The sequence below is a fragment of the Phalaenopsis equestris genome, unplaced genomic scaffold (genome assembly GCF_001263595.1).
Source record: "Phalaenopsis equestris unplaced genomic scaffold, ASM126359v1 Scaffold001303, whole genome shotgun sequence".
Lineage (NCBI taxonomy): Eukaryota > Viridiplantae > Streptophyta > Magnoliopsida > Asparagales > Orchidaceae > Phalaenopsis > Phalaenopsis equestris.
In genome coordinates, this window is record NW_018165742.1 from 159,262 (window position 1) to 170,332 (window position 11,071).

The 11,071-nt window shown below is 36.8% G+C and overlaps 2 protein-coding genes across 2 annotated transcripts; both read left to right on the forward strand.

Moving 5' to 3' along the window:
• Positions 1-6: 6 nt before the first annotated feature.
• On the forward strand, positions 7-7,691 carry LOC110033829. Its single transcript, XM_020737944.1, has 6 exons — positions 7-110; positions 187-280; positions 365-982; positions 1,076-1,262; positions 6,816-6,916; positions 7,431-7,691. Exons 1-5 carry the CDS (start codon positions 34-36, stop codon positions 6,839-6,841), a joined length of 1,002 nt encoding a protein of 333 aa, XP_020593603.1. The 5' UTR covers positions 7-33; the 3' UTR covers positions 6,842-6,916; positions 7,431-7,691.
• A 2,652-nt stretch (positions 7,692-10,343) lies between these two features.
• On the forward strand, positions 10,344-11,031 carry LOC110033837 (zinc finger protein ZAT6-like). Its single transcript, XM_020737954.1, has one exon. The coding sequence runs from the start codon at positions 10,500-10,502 to the stop codon at positions 11,004-11,006; it is 507 nt and encodes a 168-aa protein (XP_020593613.1). The 5' UTR covers positions 10,344-10,499; the 3' UTR covers positions 11,007-11,031.
• Positions 11,032-11,071: the final 40 nt, after the last annotated feature.

The following is an 11,071-nucleotide window of genomic DNA, read 5'->3' on the forward strand; positions in this document are numbered from 1 at the left end:
TTTTTTTTTTTTGTTTAATCTTGTTTGTCGTCGATGGCCTCGGCGTTCGATCAGTGGGAGAAGGACCCTTTCTTTTATGCTGCAGAGGAGGTCCAGGAATCGGCTGACAGGTATCGGATTTCTCTTGGATTGCAGTTTTGTTTTGTTCCGTTAAGGGGAATTACTTTGTTTGTTTCAATTCTGTAGATTGGAATCGGTTTACCGGCGATGGATGCACGAGAAGAAGGGAATCGAGCTGCGGAGGGAAGTTCATATAGCCCTAGGGACCACGAAATGGCAGGTTGGTTGTTGCTTAATTTTTACCCCTTTTCTTCCTATTTATTTATTTATTTATTGAGCGAGGGTGGTCTCTGATTTTGCGAAGCTCGAGGAGTTGGAAAGAGCGGTGAGGCGAGACGATGAGGCAGTCTTAGCTCGCAAAGCTACTGTAAATCGACATAACGCTTTTGTTGAGGCGATTTCTTATCGGATTGAGATGGTGGAGAAGGCTTTGAAGGAATCAAATGTGGCGGAAGAGGGGGAGACTGAGTTGACGTGGACAAGGCTGGATGAAGGGGAAAGGGATGAGCTTGCCCTTTTCCTGTCTCCTCCGCGTTCTGAAGGAGATGAGGCATCACTGATCCAATCAGACGTTGAACAGGAAGTAAGAAGCCGGATGGATGGAGAAACTTCTGCTGGTTTGAAGAATCCTTCTTATCAATGTAAACTAAGGGAGGAAGATAACGGCAGGATTGCTAACGGGAGCGCTGAAGTAGGTTTATTGGTGGTGGATTCTGCTTCGACAGAGGAATCTTCTTTGAGACTATCAGACGAGCAGTCTAACTTTCCTCCTCCGAAGTTCTTACGTCTCTTTGAGCTGAAAGCTGCTGAGTCATCTTCTAACCCTAAAAGATGGTATAGGAATGGTTTCAGGAAGTGGAAACATTTGAATCAAAATGATATGGAAGAATCCTTGCCACTGCGGAATCATCATTTGAGTCGGGTAATTGATTTCTTCTTACTCTAAAACAAGTTTTATCCCTTTTTTTTTTCCTTGTAGATTTGTGATGATAATGATTGCCTGTGATTTATTTAGGGCATGAATGAATGCTATGAGAGGAGCAAGAGTTGTCTTAGTGATTGTACAGATGAGTCTTACCATAAAAATCACCATTATTGGTTTGGAGCTTTTCAAAGGCAGCTTCAGAGGTCTCAATACCAAATCCAATATGGTCGACCTGTTCAGTTGATGATTTGGATTGCTGTTACTGTTCTACTTCTCTGTGAGTTCTTTTTGTTCCTTTCCTGTAAATCTACTCCTTATCTTTTGTTTATCTTTTTTTTTGGGGGGGCGGGGTGAGATTAGCTGGATCTGCTTCACATGTTAAGATTCCCAAAATCTGAAATTTGGTCAAAATGAATTTAATTTAGACCAAGTTCCTGAACCACTTAATTTCTATTTATTTACGTATCTTACATCTAAATTTCATTTTGACATATATGCCATCTTACATATGTTTGAAAAGTGGTATTTTTATGTGATATGAAAGAATTGGATGGTATAAATGTTAAAAGTAAAGTTTAGGTGTTGATTTGTAATTTCACATGAATTTAGTGTTATCCATGTAAATACTCCTTTTTCCTATGGCAGCGCATTTGTTATTTTAAAAAAATGAGACTTTGTTAGGCATGCTGTGGGATTAAAAGTTTGCAACATTGATGGAGAGGGAGAGCAGGATAAAGAGAAAAAGGGGGCACTATACCATTGATGTAATTAAAAGTATAATTAAAGTTAACTACTTTTATTTATCCTTATTGCCATGCTGACTAGCCCCATTAAAATTTATTATCTAAAGATAAAGAGAGATAAGGTTGGTACACTTTTTTTATTTGTTTTTAGGTCTAATGGATTAGCATGCTTTGTGGTATATCTAGGGACGGCCAAAATACTACTTATATATATATTCTTATAGCACTGAGTATCTATCTGATGTGTTTTATTTTTAGTCCCTCTAAGGCTAAATGATCACGTTGAAATCAAAAAATATTTTTAGATAGTTTAATCCTATGCGTCTTATATTAGTCTCTATTAATGATTCCTTGAGTTATGAAGTTTGAAACTATGAGATTACATTATAATAAGAAAATATATTCAAAGATGTACATATAGTGTTGGTAATTATGTTTCATTTAACTTTTATGAAACTTTTTTTTAAGTTTGTATAATTGTTTGCAATGCCATTTTACACTTAGGAGTCTAGTTGAACTCCTTGCTTCAGTGTACTGCCTTGAAGAGAGGGTTACTCAATTCTCACAACCAAGAGATGATGCAAATAAGTCCAACTAGATTGGCTGAGTTTATTTGGTAGGTGGAGGAAGATGATATTGATTGAATTTCTATGCTGACTGGTATTTGGGGTACTTCATAGTGATTGATAATGATCTTAAAAATGAGCACATCTTGAAAGATATTTACCTTTTAGAAAGATTCAAAGAAACTCAATATTAAAGGGTGAAAAAACAACATTTACATAATGGTTAGCTAAATGATGTAAGTTATTTTCTATTTGATGACACAACCAATTATTTGAACTCCTCTGGCCATGAGAGTCAATTTCAATGCGTGTCGTTGATGCCGATGTACTTGTGAGTATTGTTGTTGACGCATAGTGATCAATGATGAGGAACTTCCATCTATGCTTTTCAGTGATTATTTTTTCGGCAATGGTTTCGAGGACATGGCACTCATAAGCGTCATGGCCATGATTGTCATTATTAGAGACATTGTATTTCTCTTTCTCGTCTGTTGGTTCCTTCCATAGGCTTGAAGTAGTCTTTATTTTGCTTAATGGAGATGGTAGGGCTATAGGAAGATTGAGCCTATTGTGGTTATGTCAGAGAGAAGTATCGGTTGTCATGGTGGCTTCTTCTGTACTAACTATATGTTGTTTGTGGTTTGGTCGAACTTGGCAAGGATGATTAACATAACTTAGTTGGCTAATCAACTCTTCTCTCTTAGGGTTGTTCAAGGGGAGAAGGAATGTTAAGGAGAGGTGAGAGCTATGATCTCTTTGGCATCAATGTACTTAGATGCCTTTTGAAATTTAACTATAATATCGTACGAGCTTTTGTGCTAAGGCATACCTAAAAAGAGACTCTCTTAAGCCAAAGAATGAGAGCCATAGCGTGCACCGCAACCTACACCAAAAAGTTTAGCTTTTGGGAGAGCTCTAGGACCTTTGCTTGAATTATTTGGGCAAACTCGGCGTCATAAGACTAAAGTTCTTGCCAAGGTGGTGGGTTAACTATCCATTTTTGCGTAGAGGAAGGGTTTTTTTTTTTAATCACCCTTTATCATATTGGTCTACCTCAACAATCTCAATGAGTGCACTTAAAATTTGAATGGTAGAATCATTCAAGGGCATTCAAAATTGGACACGTGGACAAATGCATTTAGAATTCAGATTATGGTAATTTCAACTAGGGAGAAAAAAAACGTATTAGCCAAGCCAACATCAACACTAGGGGTAAAAGTGAGCCAAGCCTGCTAACTCGAGTTTGAGCTCAGACTCAAGTTCGCTTATCATATGACCTCAACCTTGAGCTAAGCTTGTCTAGACTCGAGCATTCGCTTAATCAATTTGATTATATCAATTATTCCATTATTCAATATCATTACTCGCAAGCCCTGGCGTTTTCTGCTATTCTTTGCAATCCTGGGTCTCTTGCCTGCTCGAATCACTGCTAGCCGCTTTCAAAATCAAGATTTTGAGAGCAAAACTGCCACAGACCGAGTTTGAGCTCAAGCTTGAGCCAAGCATACATTTCACGAGTTAAGCTTGAGTTTAATGCTACTCGAACTCAGACTCGTTACACCCCTAATCAACACATATGACACTAGATATTAATTGGTTGAATCAACTGACTTGACTTTAGTTGTCCGTATTAAGTCAATTTGGTTGATTAATAGGTTATTTTGCTTGATGAGGATAACTGAGGCCACTTAGTCCCCATAGGACTAGATCGACACCACCAGGTCAACATGGGATCAATGTAATCAATCATTGTATGGATCATATTTGGCTTGAGGACCATTAGTTCAGTTGGCACCACTATGGCTTCATCTAGAACTATTTTATTAATTCTGGCCTAAACTACACCGCTAGAAGGGCTAATTGACCTAGCAATGCCTAATTAAAGCCATATAGTTAACTTTGGGCCCACTTATCTCAGCCAAGTCAGTTGGCATTGAACTGGACCTACTTGGGAGCAATCGAGGTCAATTAAGTGGATTCGGTGTGGTTACTCGTGGCCTGTTAAGGGGTCAACCAAATCATCTCAATCAGTCGGCACCAATATATGATCAGTCAGGACTAAAGAAGCTCACCATTAGTAGGCTAATAAAAACCGCAGGAACGCGAACAGTTTCAAAATTCCACAGCTGGGTATGTTTCCATTAGTACAAGGAATAACTAATCTGCTGCCCTCGGTTTTCTATTCATTTTAAGGGGCTTTTACGTACATATCACACAATTCTTATGTATTTACATATCTAACGCCTGAACGGCTTTAATTGCATAGACAACATCCAAATCTTTGGCAAATACCCCTATGCTTAACTTTCTGAAAGTCATATACACCTTTTTATGCATATGTTTATGACAACAAAGTGTTATAGCTGCAAATATAAAAATTTAGGTGTTAGATATGTAAATACATAAGAATGTGGTAAATAGGTTACTTTCTCTTATTTTAACCATTTATGCCTTAAAGAGAGCACCTTCTTCTAAACAATTTAGACAAATTTGTTTTAGTACCCTGCTACTTTTCCTTTACTCTGCCTTGAAGAAGCACTGGCAGGGCATCACATGACCATGGTTGGACACTGCTGGGAGCAGCATAAACGCCATTCTCACTCAAAGCTCAGGACATCAATTTGATTCCCTTAGTTAACTGGACTTGATTCGATGCTGTCACTGAGCCTAGAAGACTCATGTGCCAGATCAAGCTCGGCTCGATAAATGGCTTGCGAGCTGAGCTCCATCAGCTAACAACCCAAGCTCAAGCCAACCCTGACTCAACTGAACAAATATGCTATAAATATCTTAAATTTCAAGATTTTATCTTTAAATTATTAGAACAATATATTTAAAAAAATTATATTTTATCTTTTATATCAAGTAATTTCTTATTATTTATCTTGTAATTGTCCGTCTTATTTTTCATTCTTTATATCACCAGCTTAAATTAATATTATTTTCTCTAATTGTTAATGAATAAGCTAACTTTTGAGCCAACTTGAATTTCTTGACTTATGTTCAAGCTCAAGCCACCCCTATTACATTTAGGGTTTGTTTGGGGCAGCTGCAACTTGTCCTGATAAGCTGACTGGCTGTTTGGGGCAGATATTTGAAAACAATTGATTTGCATATGATTGTAGATAAATGATCACTCTGCCCCTGTTAAGTAATTATGTTTGTAATTGAATTGTCTTGACAATATATTGATACTGCAGAAAAGAAAAATGTCTTGACAATATAGTTGATACTGCAGAAAATAAAAACTAATACAGAACAATAAAAAAAAAGATGGAACAGTCCTCACTTTACAGTGAGTATCAAGCTTAATAAAAAAGATATCCTCTTTCTTCCTTGAAACTACCACCTCACAGATCCATAGAAGCCTTGCTGGCGGTTCACCAATTCATGGGAATATTGTAATTTTTTAAGGTTATTTTTGTTCTCTAATTTTCGAAGTTTTCTATTAGAATTTCTATTGAGAATGTATAAATTATGCACATATTGGAATGAAAGCACACTAAATTATTCTCCAATTCTAGTCAACGCCCCTAATGAATAACAGAATGAAACCAAAATAATTTAATTATAGTTAATACTATCACCAATGCTGCAGCTTAATGATATTGCTGCTGATAATAATTGAAAGGCAAGAAACTGATGTACATCATGATAGAAATTGCATGGCATCATCAGTTAAAACCCATAAGAAAAAAAATAAATAAAATTCCATGTGCCCTTCTAAACAATAAAGAAGCCTGGGTTTTGAGGTTAGGATTGAGAGTGGATCGCTTTACAGCCCCTTCAAGCGGCTTGCAGAGAGGCAAACCGGGCTTGGGCAGAAGAGAGATCTTTAAATTCGTGGACTTCAGCTTCGAGGTTTGCAGAGGAAGGGCAAAGGAAATCGCGTGATTGAGAAGAGTCTTCTTTCCTCGTGCAGGCTAGGGATCGGTGCAAGGAGGTTAGGGCACATAGGAACGACGAAGATTAGCACAGGCCTTCAGCATTTGGTTCGCGTGAACATGAGAAGAGGTGGCTCGGGCAGAGAGGCAAATCGTGGCAACAGAGAGGAGGAAGAAGCGGTGGTGTGCGAAGACTAGGAGGAGGAAGGTTGCCTGTTAGGTTCGAACGGGGAAATTTGCGATCGTGCAAGGTTTGGGGATCCCGTCGAGCAAGGAAGTAGACTGAAAGGCACAGGAGGAAACGCCTCTTCAAGACACAGACCGCAGGGTCTATCCCTCGGCCGCGTCTATTAAATAAATGAAAACGGTGTTTTTTAGTAAGTTCTCTGAACACACTAATCAAACGGCATGGCGGCGTTTTGAAAACGCCGTCCTTATAAGTTGCCCCAAACGGACCCTTAAACTCTTATGAATACTATTTGCAATAGTACCTACATCATTTGCACACCAATCATCCCCCACAGTCTTCGTTGTTTTTTTTCCCCCCATAATTAGCTGTTTAATTCTTGAAATAACTCACCATTTTTTTAAAATCTCTTTTTTCTTCAGATTCTAAAAATGTTATTTATCTTTGCAGTTCTTTTTGTATTGCATGCCAGTTAAAACTAGAGTTTGTTCTCAGCCTTCAGCTTGTTGATCCCTGGGAGTTGCTTGCTTTTAATTTTAGCAGCCCACAAGGTACTCATCATTTCCTCACAGAATCTTTACATATATACCGCATAATTCATATGTTTTTACATATCTGATACCCAAAATTTGATATTTACACTCTTTAGTGTCATGAGCCTCTGTATAAATATAAAAAGGTGTGATACTAAAGATTTGAGTGGTGTACATGTAAATTTGAATGTTTAGATGTTTGATATGTAAATACATAGTAATTGTGTGGGATGTATGTAAATGCCCCCCTTTTTTGGGCATTTGCGTACATAGCACCCAATTCCTATGTATTTACTTATCTAACTCTTAAACTTTAGTTTTTATATTTCTACCATCCAAATATTTCATATCACATAAAAAATACTTTTGTTTTAGCTTATTCATGCATAGGTAATGTAGCATATATGAAAAAATTGAAGTTTAGGGGGTTAGATATGTAAATGCATAGGAATTAATTGGAATGTGTGTAAATCTTCCCTTACTTTTGTCAATCTGCTTCCTTAAAATAATTTGATTTATGATTTTGTTGCAGCTAAGATCATCATATTGAAAAAAGAAAATAGTTTGGTGCATCAAAAATCATGATGCCCCTTACAATAATGAACGGATCGATGGATGCTTTTAGCTTCAAGATTGGTGCAATCAAAGATTCAAATGGTACCATTGGATTCTGTCTTTGATTGTCATGAGATCTATACTCAATGTATGTGTTTTTGTGAATCTTGATGCAATCAAACTAATCATCATCCCTCTATCTATTTTATATCTTACAATCTTGAGGCAGTGTTTTATTTTATTTTATTTTTGGGATAGTTATAAGAATGATATGGTATATATGTAAATTAATCATAAATTAATAAATAATTAAGTATTTGGATTGGGGGGAGAGAGAGAATTCAATGGTCATATAGATGAAAAAATATTACATCACATAGAGTTACGTGTGGAGTCCAATGAAATCACGTCACACCACAAGTAGAAAAAAAAATCGGTCCGGTAACACGGATGAATATTCCCCGCTGTTATTAATGTGTTACTCTATATTATTCGTGTTATTAATGTGTCATTGTGTTATTATAACACTAGGAATATTCTCAGAACACAATAACACATGAATAACATACAATAACACCTGAATAACATGGGGGAACATTCTCGTGTCATTGCGTTCTGTGATTTTTCCACATAGAGGGAAAGAATTGTTTTATAAACATTGGCTTTGTGCACATCTACGAGTCAAATCACGTGGAAACTACCCAGTAGAGGAAGAATTTTAGTCAAAGTAGTGCTAACGGCTATATAATAAATAATAATTTAAATAATATTATTTATTATACCGAATTATTTTCCTGTACTTGGTAATACCTGCTCTAATAAAAAATAATATATGATTATGTTATTTCACAATTATATTATTTCAAATTAATAATGTGGCGAAAATTCTTATTTGACTTTTATGCTGAAATTGTATTTACATATCTAACCCCTAAATTTTCATATTATTAATGGTTAGAAATGATTTTTTTTAGTGAAAATATTATAAATGTAAATATTAAATTTCAACCGTTTGATTTGTAATTACATAATAGTTGGGTGGTATGCGCGTAAATTTCGATTTCCGATTTTTAGTAATTAAGATAGTGGTCCCGTACTGGGCTGTATCTCGGACCGAGCCCCAGAAAGCCCAAAGGGCTGGGCTGTCATCTTTGACTGCTGCGACAATTATAAGACACGTGGGGAGGGAATGCAGATCTGACTGCACGTGATTTTGACCGAAGGTCTTTTCGGTCTTCTCTTCTTGACCTCATTTTATTAAAAAGTTTATATAACTGTCCCTGAATAAATCAAATATTATTAAAAAAAACAGCTGAACACTCGGGCTCGTTTATATTTTGAGCTCAAAAAATGTCTTCGTGTTTTGCTTAACGAGCCGGAAAACGAGCTGTTCACGAACACATTGTCATTTTGATAATCATAATCACGTAGTCATAAGATGTTAAGGATTGGGGCAAGAATTAAAACTCCATTTGAATCTAATTTAATAAAATTTATTCTATTTTTTAATTTTTACTTTTAATTGATTATAAATTTTTGTAGCCATATAGTTAATTACTTTTTTTAAAACTACTACAAAATTGATTAGTAGTATTTCGAGTCAAAACGAGCCGAACACGAACAACCAAATATTTATTCATGTTGTTCGTATTCGGCTTGTTAACTTAACGAACGAGCCGAGCACGAGCTTCTCAACAAGCCGAACACGAGCTGTTCGCGAAGAACGAGCCGTTTTGACAGCCCTACGGGCTCCAAGTTAACCAATATCCCACTTGAAGACCGATACACATGCTACAACGTCTTCTTCCTCGAACTGATATCCTTCACTGACAGCGTCGCCCATTTCTTCAATATGTATCCTCCACCTTTGCAACTCAAACCTCTGTCTTCGATCCAGAAGACCAACTGAAGCTGTGCAAAACTTCAGTTTCTCAAGCGTAACACCCATAGTTAACATATCAGTAGGGTCAACATAGCTTTGCACCTCCAAGCTATTTCCTGAATTACTCTCGTCTCTGCTTACAATTCCCACTACATGAGCAATATCCTATCTTTGATGCAAGTCTTTTTCAACAACTCTAGTCTTGTACCTCTTACTGCTATCACACTCAGTCTTCACCGCACCAAGCCATAGCAATTTAAATTTATATATAAATTCATATAATATATTATTTTTGTGTTTAATATAATATTAAAATATTTATAATATATAAAAATTTTGTAATAAAATTAACTGAAAAAACCTAACATTTATATATACATTTTAATAAAAAAATTAGTGATGCTAAACCTGGTTAATTCAAAAATTTATTTTCAATAAATATTGTTTAATGAAATTTAATAAATTTTACTTACATACCGCACAATTCTTATAAATTTATACATCTAACCTCCCAAAATATTAAATATAACATTTAACCATTCAAACTTTAAATATAATATTTTAACCTTCAACCAGCCTCTTTTATTGTGAGAATTTTTTGTGATTAAAATATTATATTTAAAATTTATATAGTTAAAATGTTATATTTAATGTTTTGAATGATATATATGTAAAAAACTTTATATTAGGAACACTTTGACATTAAAAAATATTCATAAAAATATGCATTTCACTTATATTAATAATATATTGGGCTTTTAAATACATATTATCCTATACTTTTATATTTACATATATCTCCATTAAAATTTTTATAATTACAATTATCACATGAAACATTATACTATCATCTTTTAATAGTCAAATCTATCTAAAGTGAGATGCATGTCAAAATGAAAGTTTGGGGGTGAGACTCATAAGCATTGGGGGTTATTTATGTAAATTTCCCAAATGTTTTTTAAACAAAAAGGAACTATCCCCATTCCCCAACTACCATGTCTTCCTCAACCACACTGGTCTCATTCTCCGGCGAACCTTCTAATCTATAGCCCACCAAAGCTCTACCCTTTCCTCCCTAGCCGCTCTCTCTCTCTCTCTCTCTCTGCATATAAAACCCCAAACACCTCACCTTGAATCCCCCTCACTCCTCTCTCAATCTCAAACATGGCAGCAGAAGCACTCTCAAGCTTCTTCTTCTTCCCTCTCTTCTCCCCCTCCTCCTCCCCCTCCCCCAACCACCCGCCGCCGCCGCAGCCGACAGCAGAGGATCTCCCCGGCTGGGAAGGCTATGTAACGAATCAACCTCCTCATCCTCTGTATCATTGCTCTGTATGCGGAAAGTCGTTTTCTTCCTATCAGGCGCTCGGCGGGCATAAGTCCAGCCACCGGAGAGCCTCCGTGACGGGAGGGGAGGAACGCCGGTGGTCGTCTGCTGGCGTGTCGGATGGAAGTGGACCTCACCGGTGCTCTCTGTGTTTTAGGAGGTTTCCGACGGGTCAGGCCCTCGGGGGTCATAAGCGACTGCATTATTGGGAGCCGGCGCCGCTGCCGCCGCCATCGTATTCTGATATTTCGGTCAACGGCTGTGGTTTTGACTTGAATTTGCCGCCGGAGGATGAGGAGCCGAGGAGTGCTCTGTTGAGGAAGAAGATTAGAGTTTCTGATCATTAGTCTCTCTCTCTCTCTCTCTCTCTCTCTCTCTCTCTCTCTCTCCTCTATATATACGTTTTTTTTGT

What these genes read in the sequence shown, in the direction of transcription:
- LOC110033829 (XM_020737944.1), top strand. Translation starts at nt 34, where the DNA reads ATGGCCTCGGCGTTCGATCAGTGGGAGAAGGACCCTTTCTTTTATGCT. An exon ending in GTCCAGGAATCGGCTGACAG is followed by an intron (nt 111 to 186) that starts GTATCGGATTTC and finishes TCAATTCTGTAG; the next exon opens with ATTGGAATCGGTTTACCGGC. An exon ending in TGTTACTGTTCTACTTCTCT is followed by an intron (nt 1,263 to 6,815) that starts GTGAGTTCTTTT and finishes TTATCTTTGCAG; the next exon opens with TTCTTTTTGTATTGCATGCC.
- LOC110033837 (XM_020737954.1), top strand. Translation starts at nt 10,500, where the DNA reads ATGGCAGCAGAAGCACTCTCAAGCTTCTTCTTCTTCCCTCTCTTCTCC.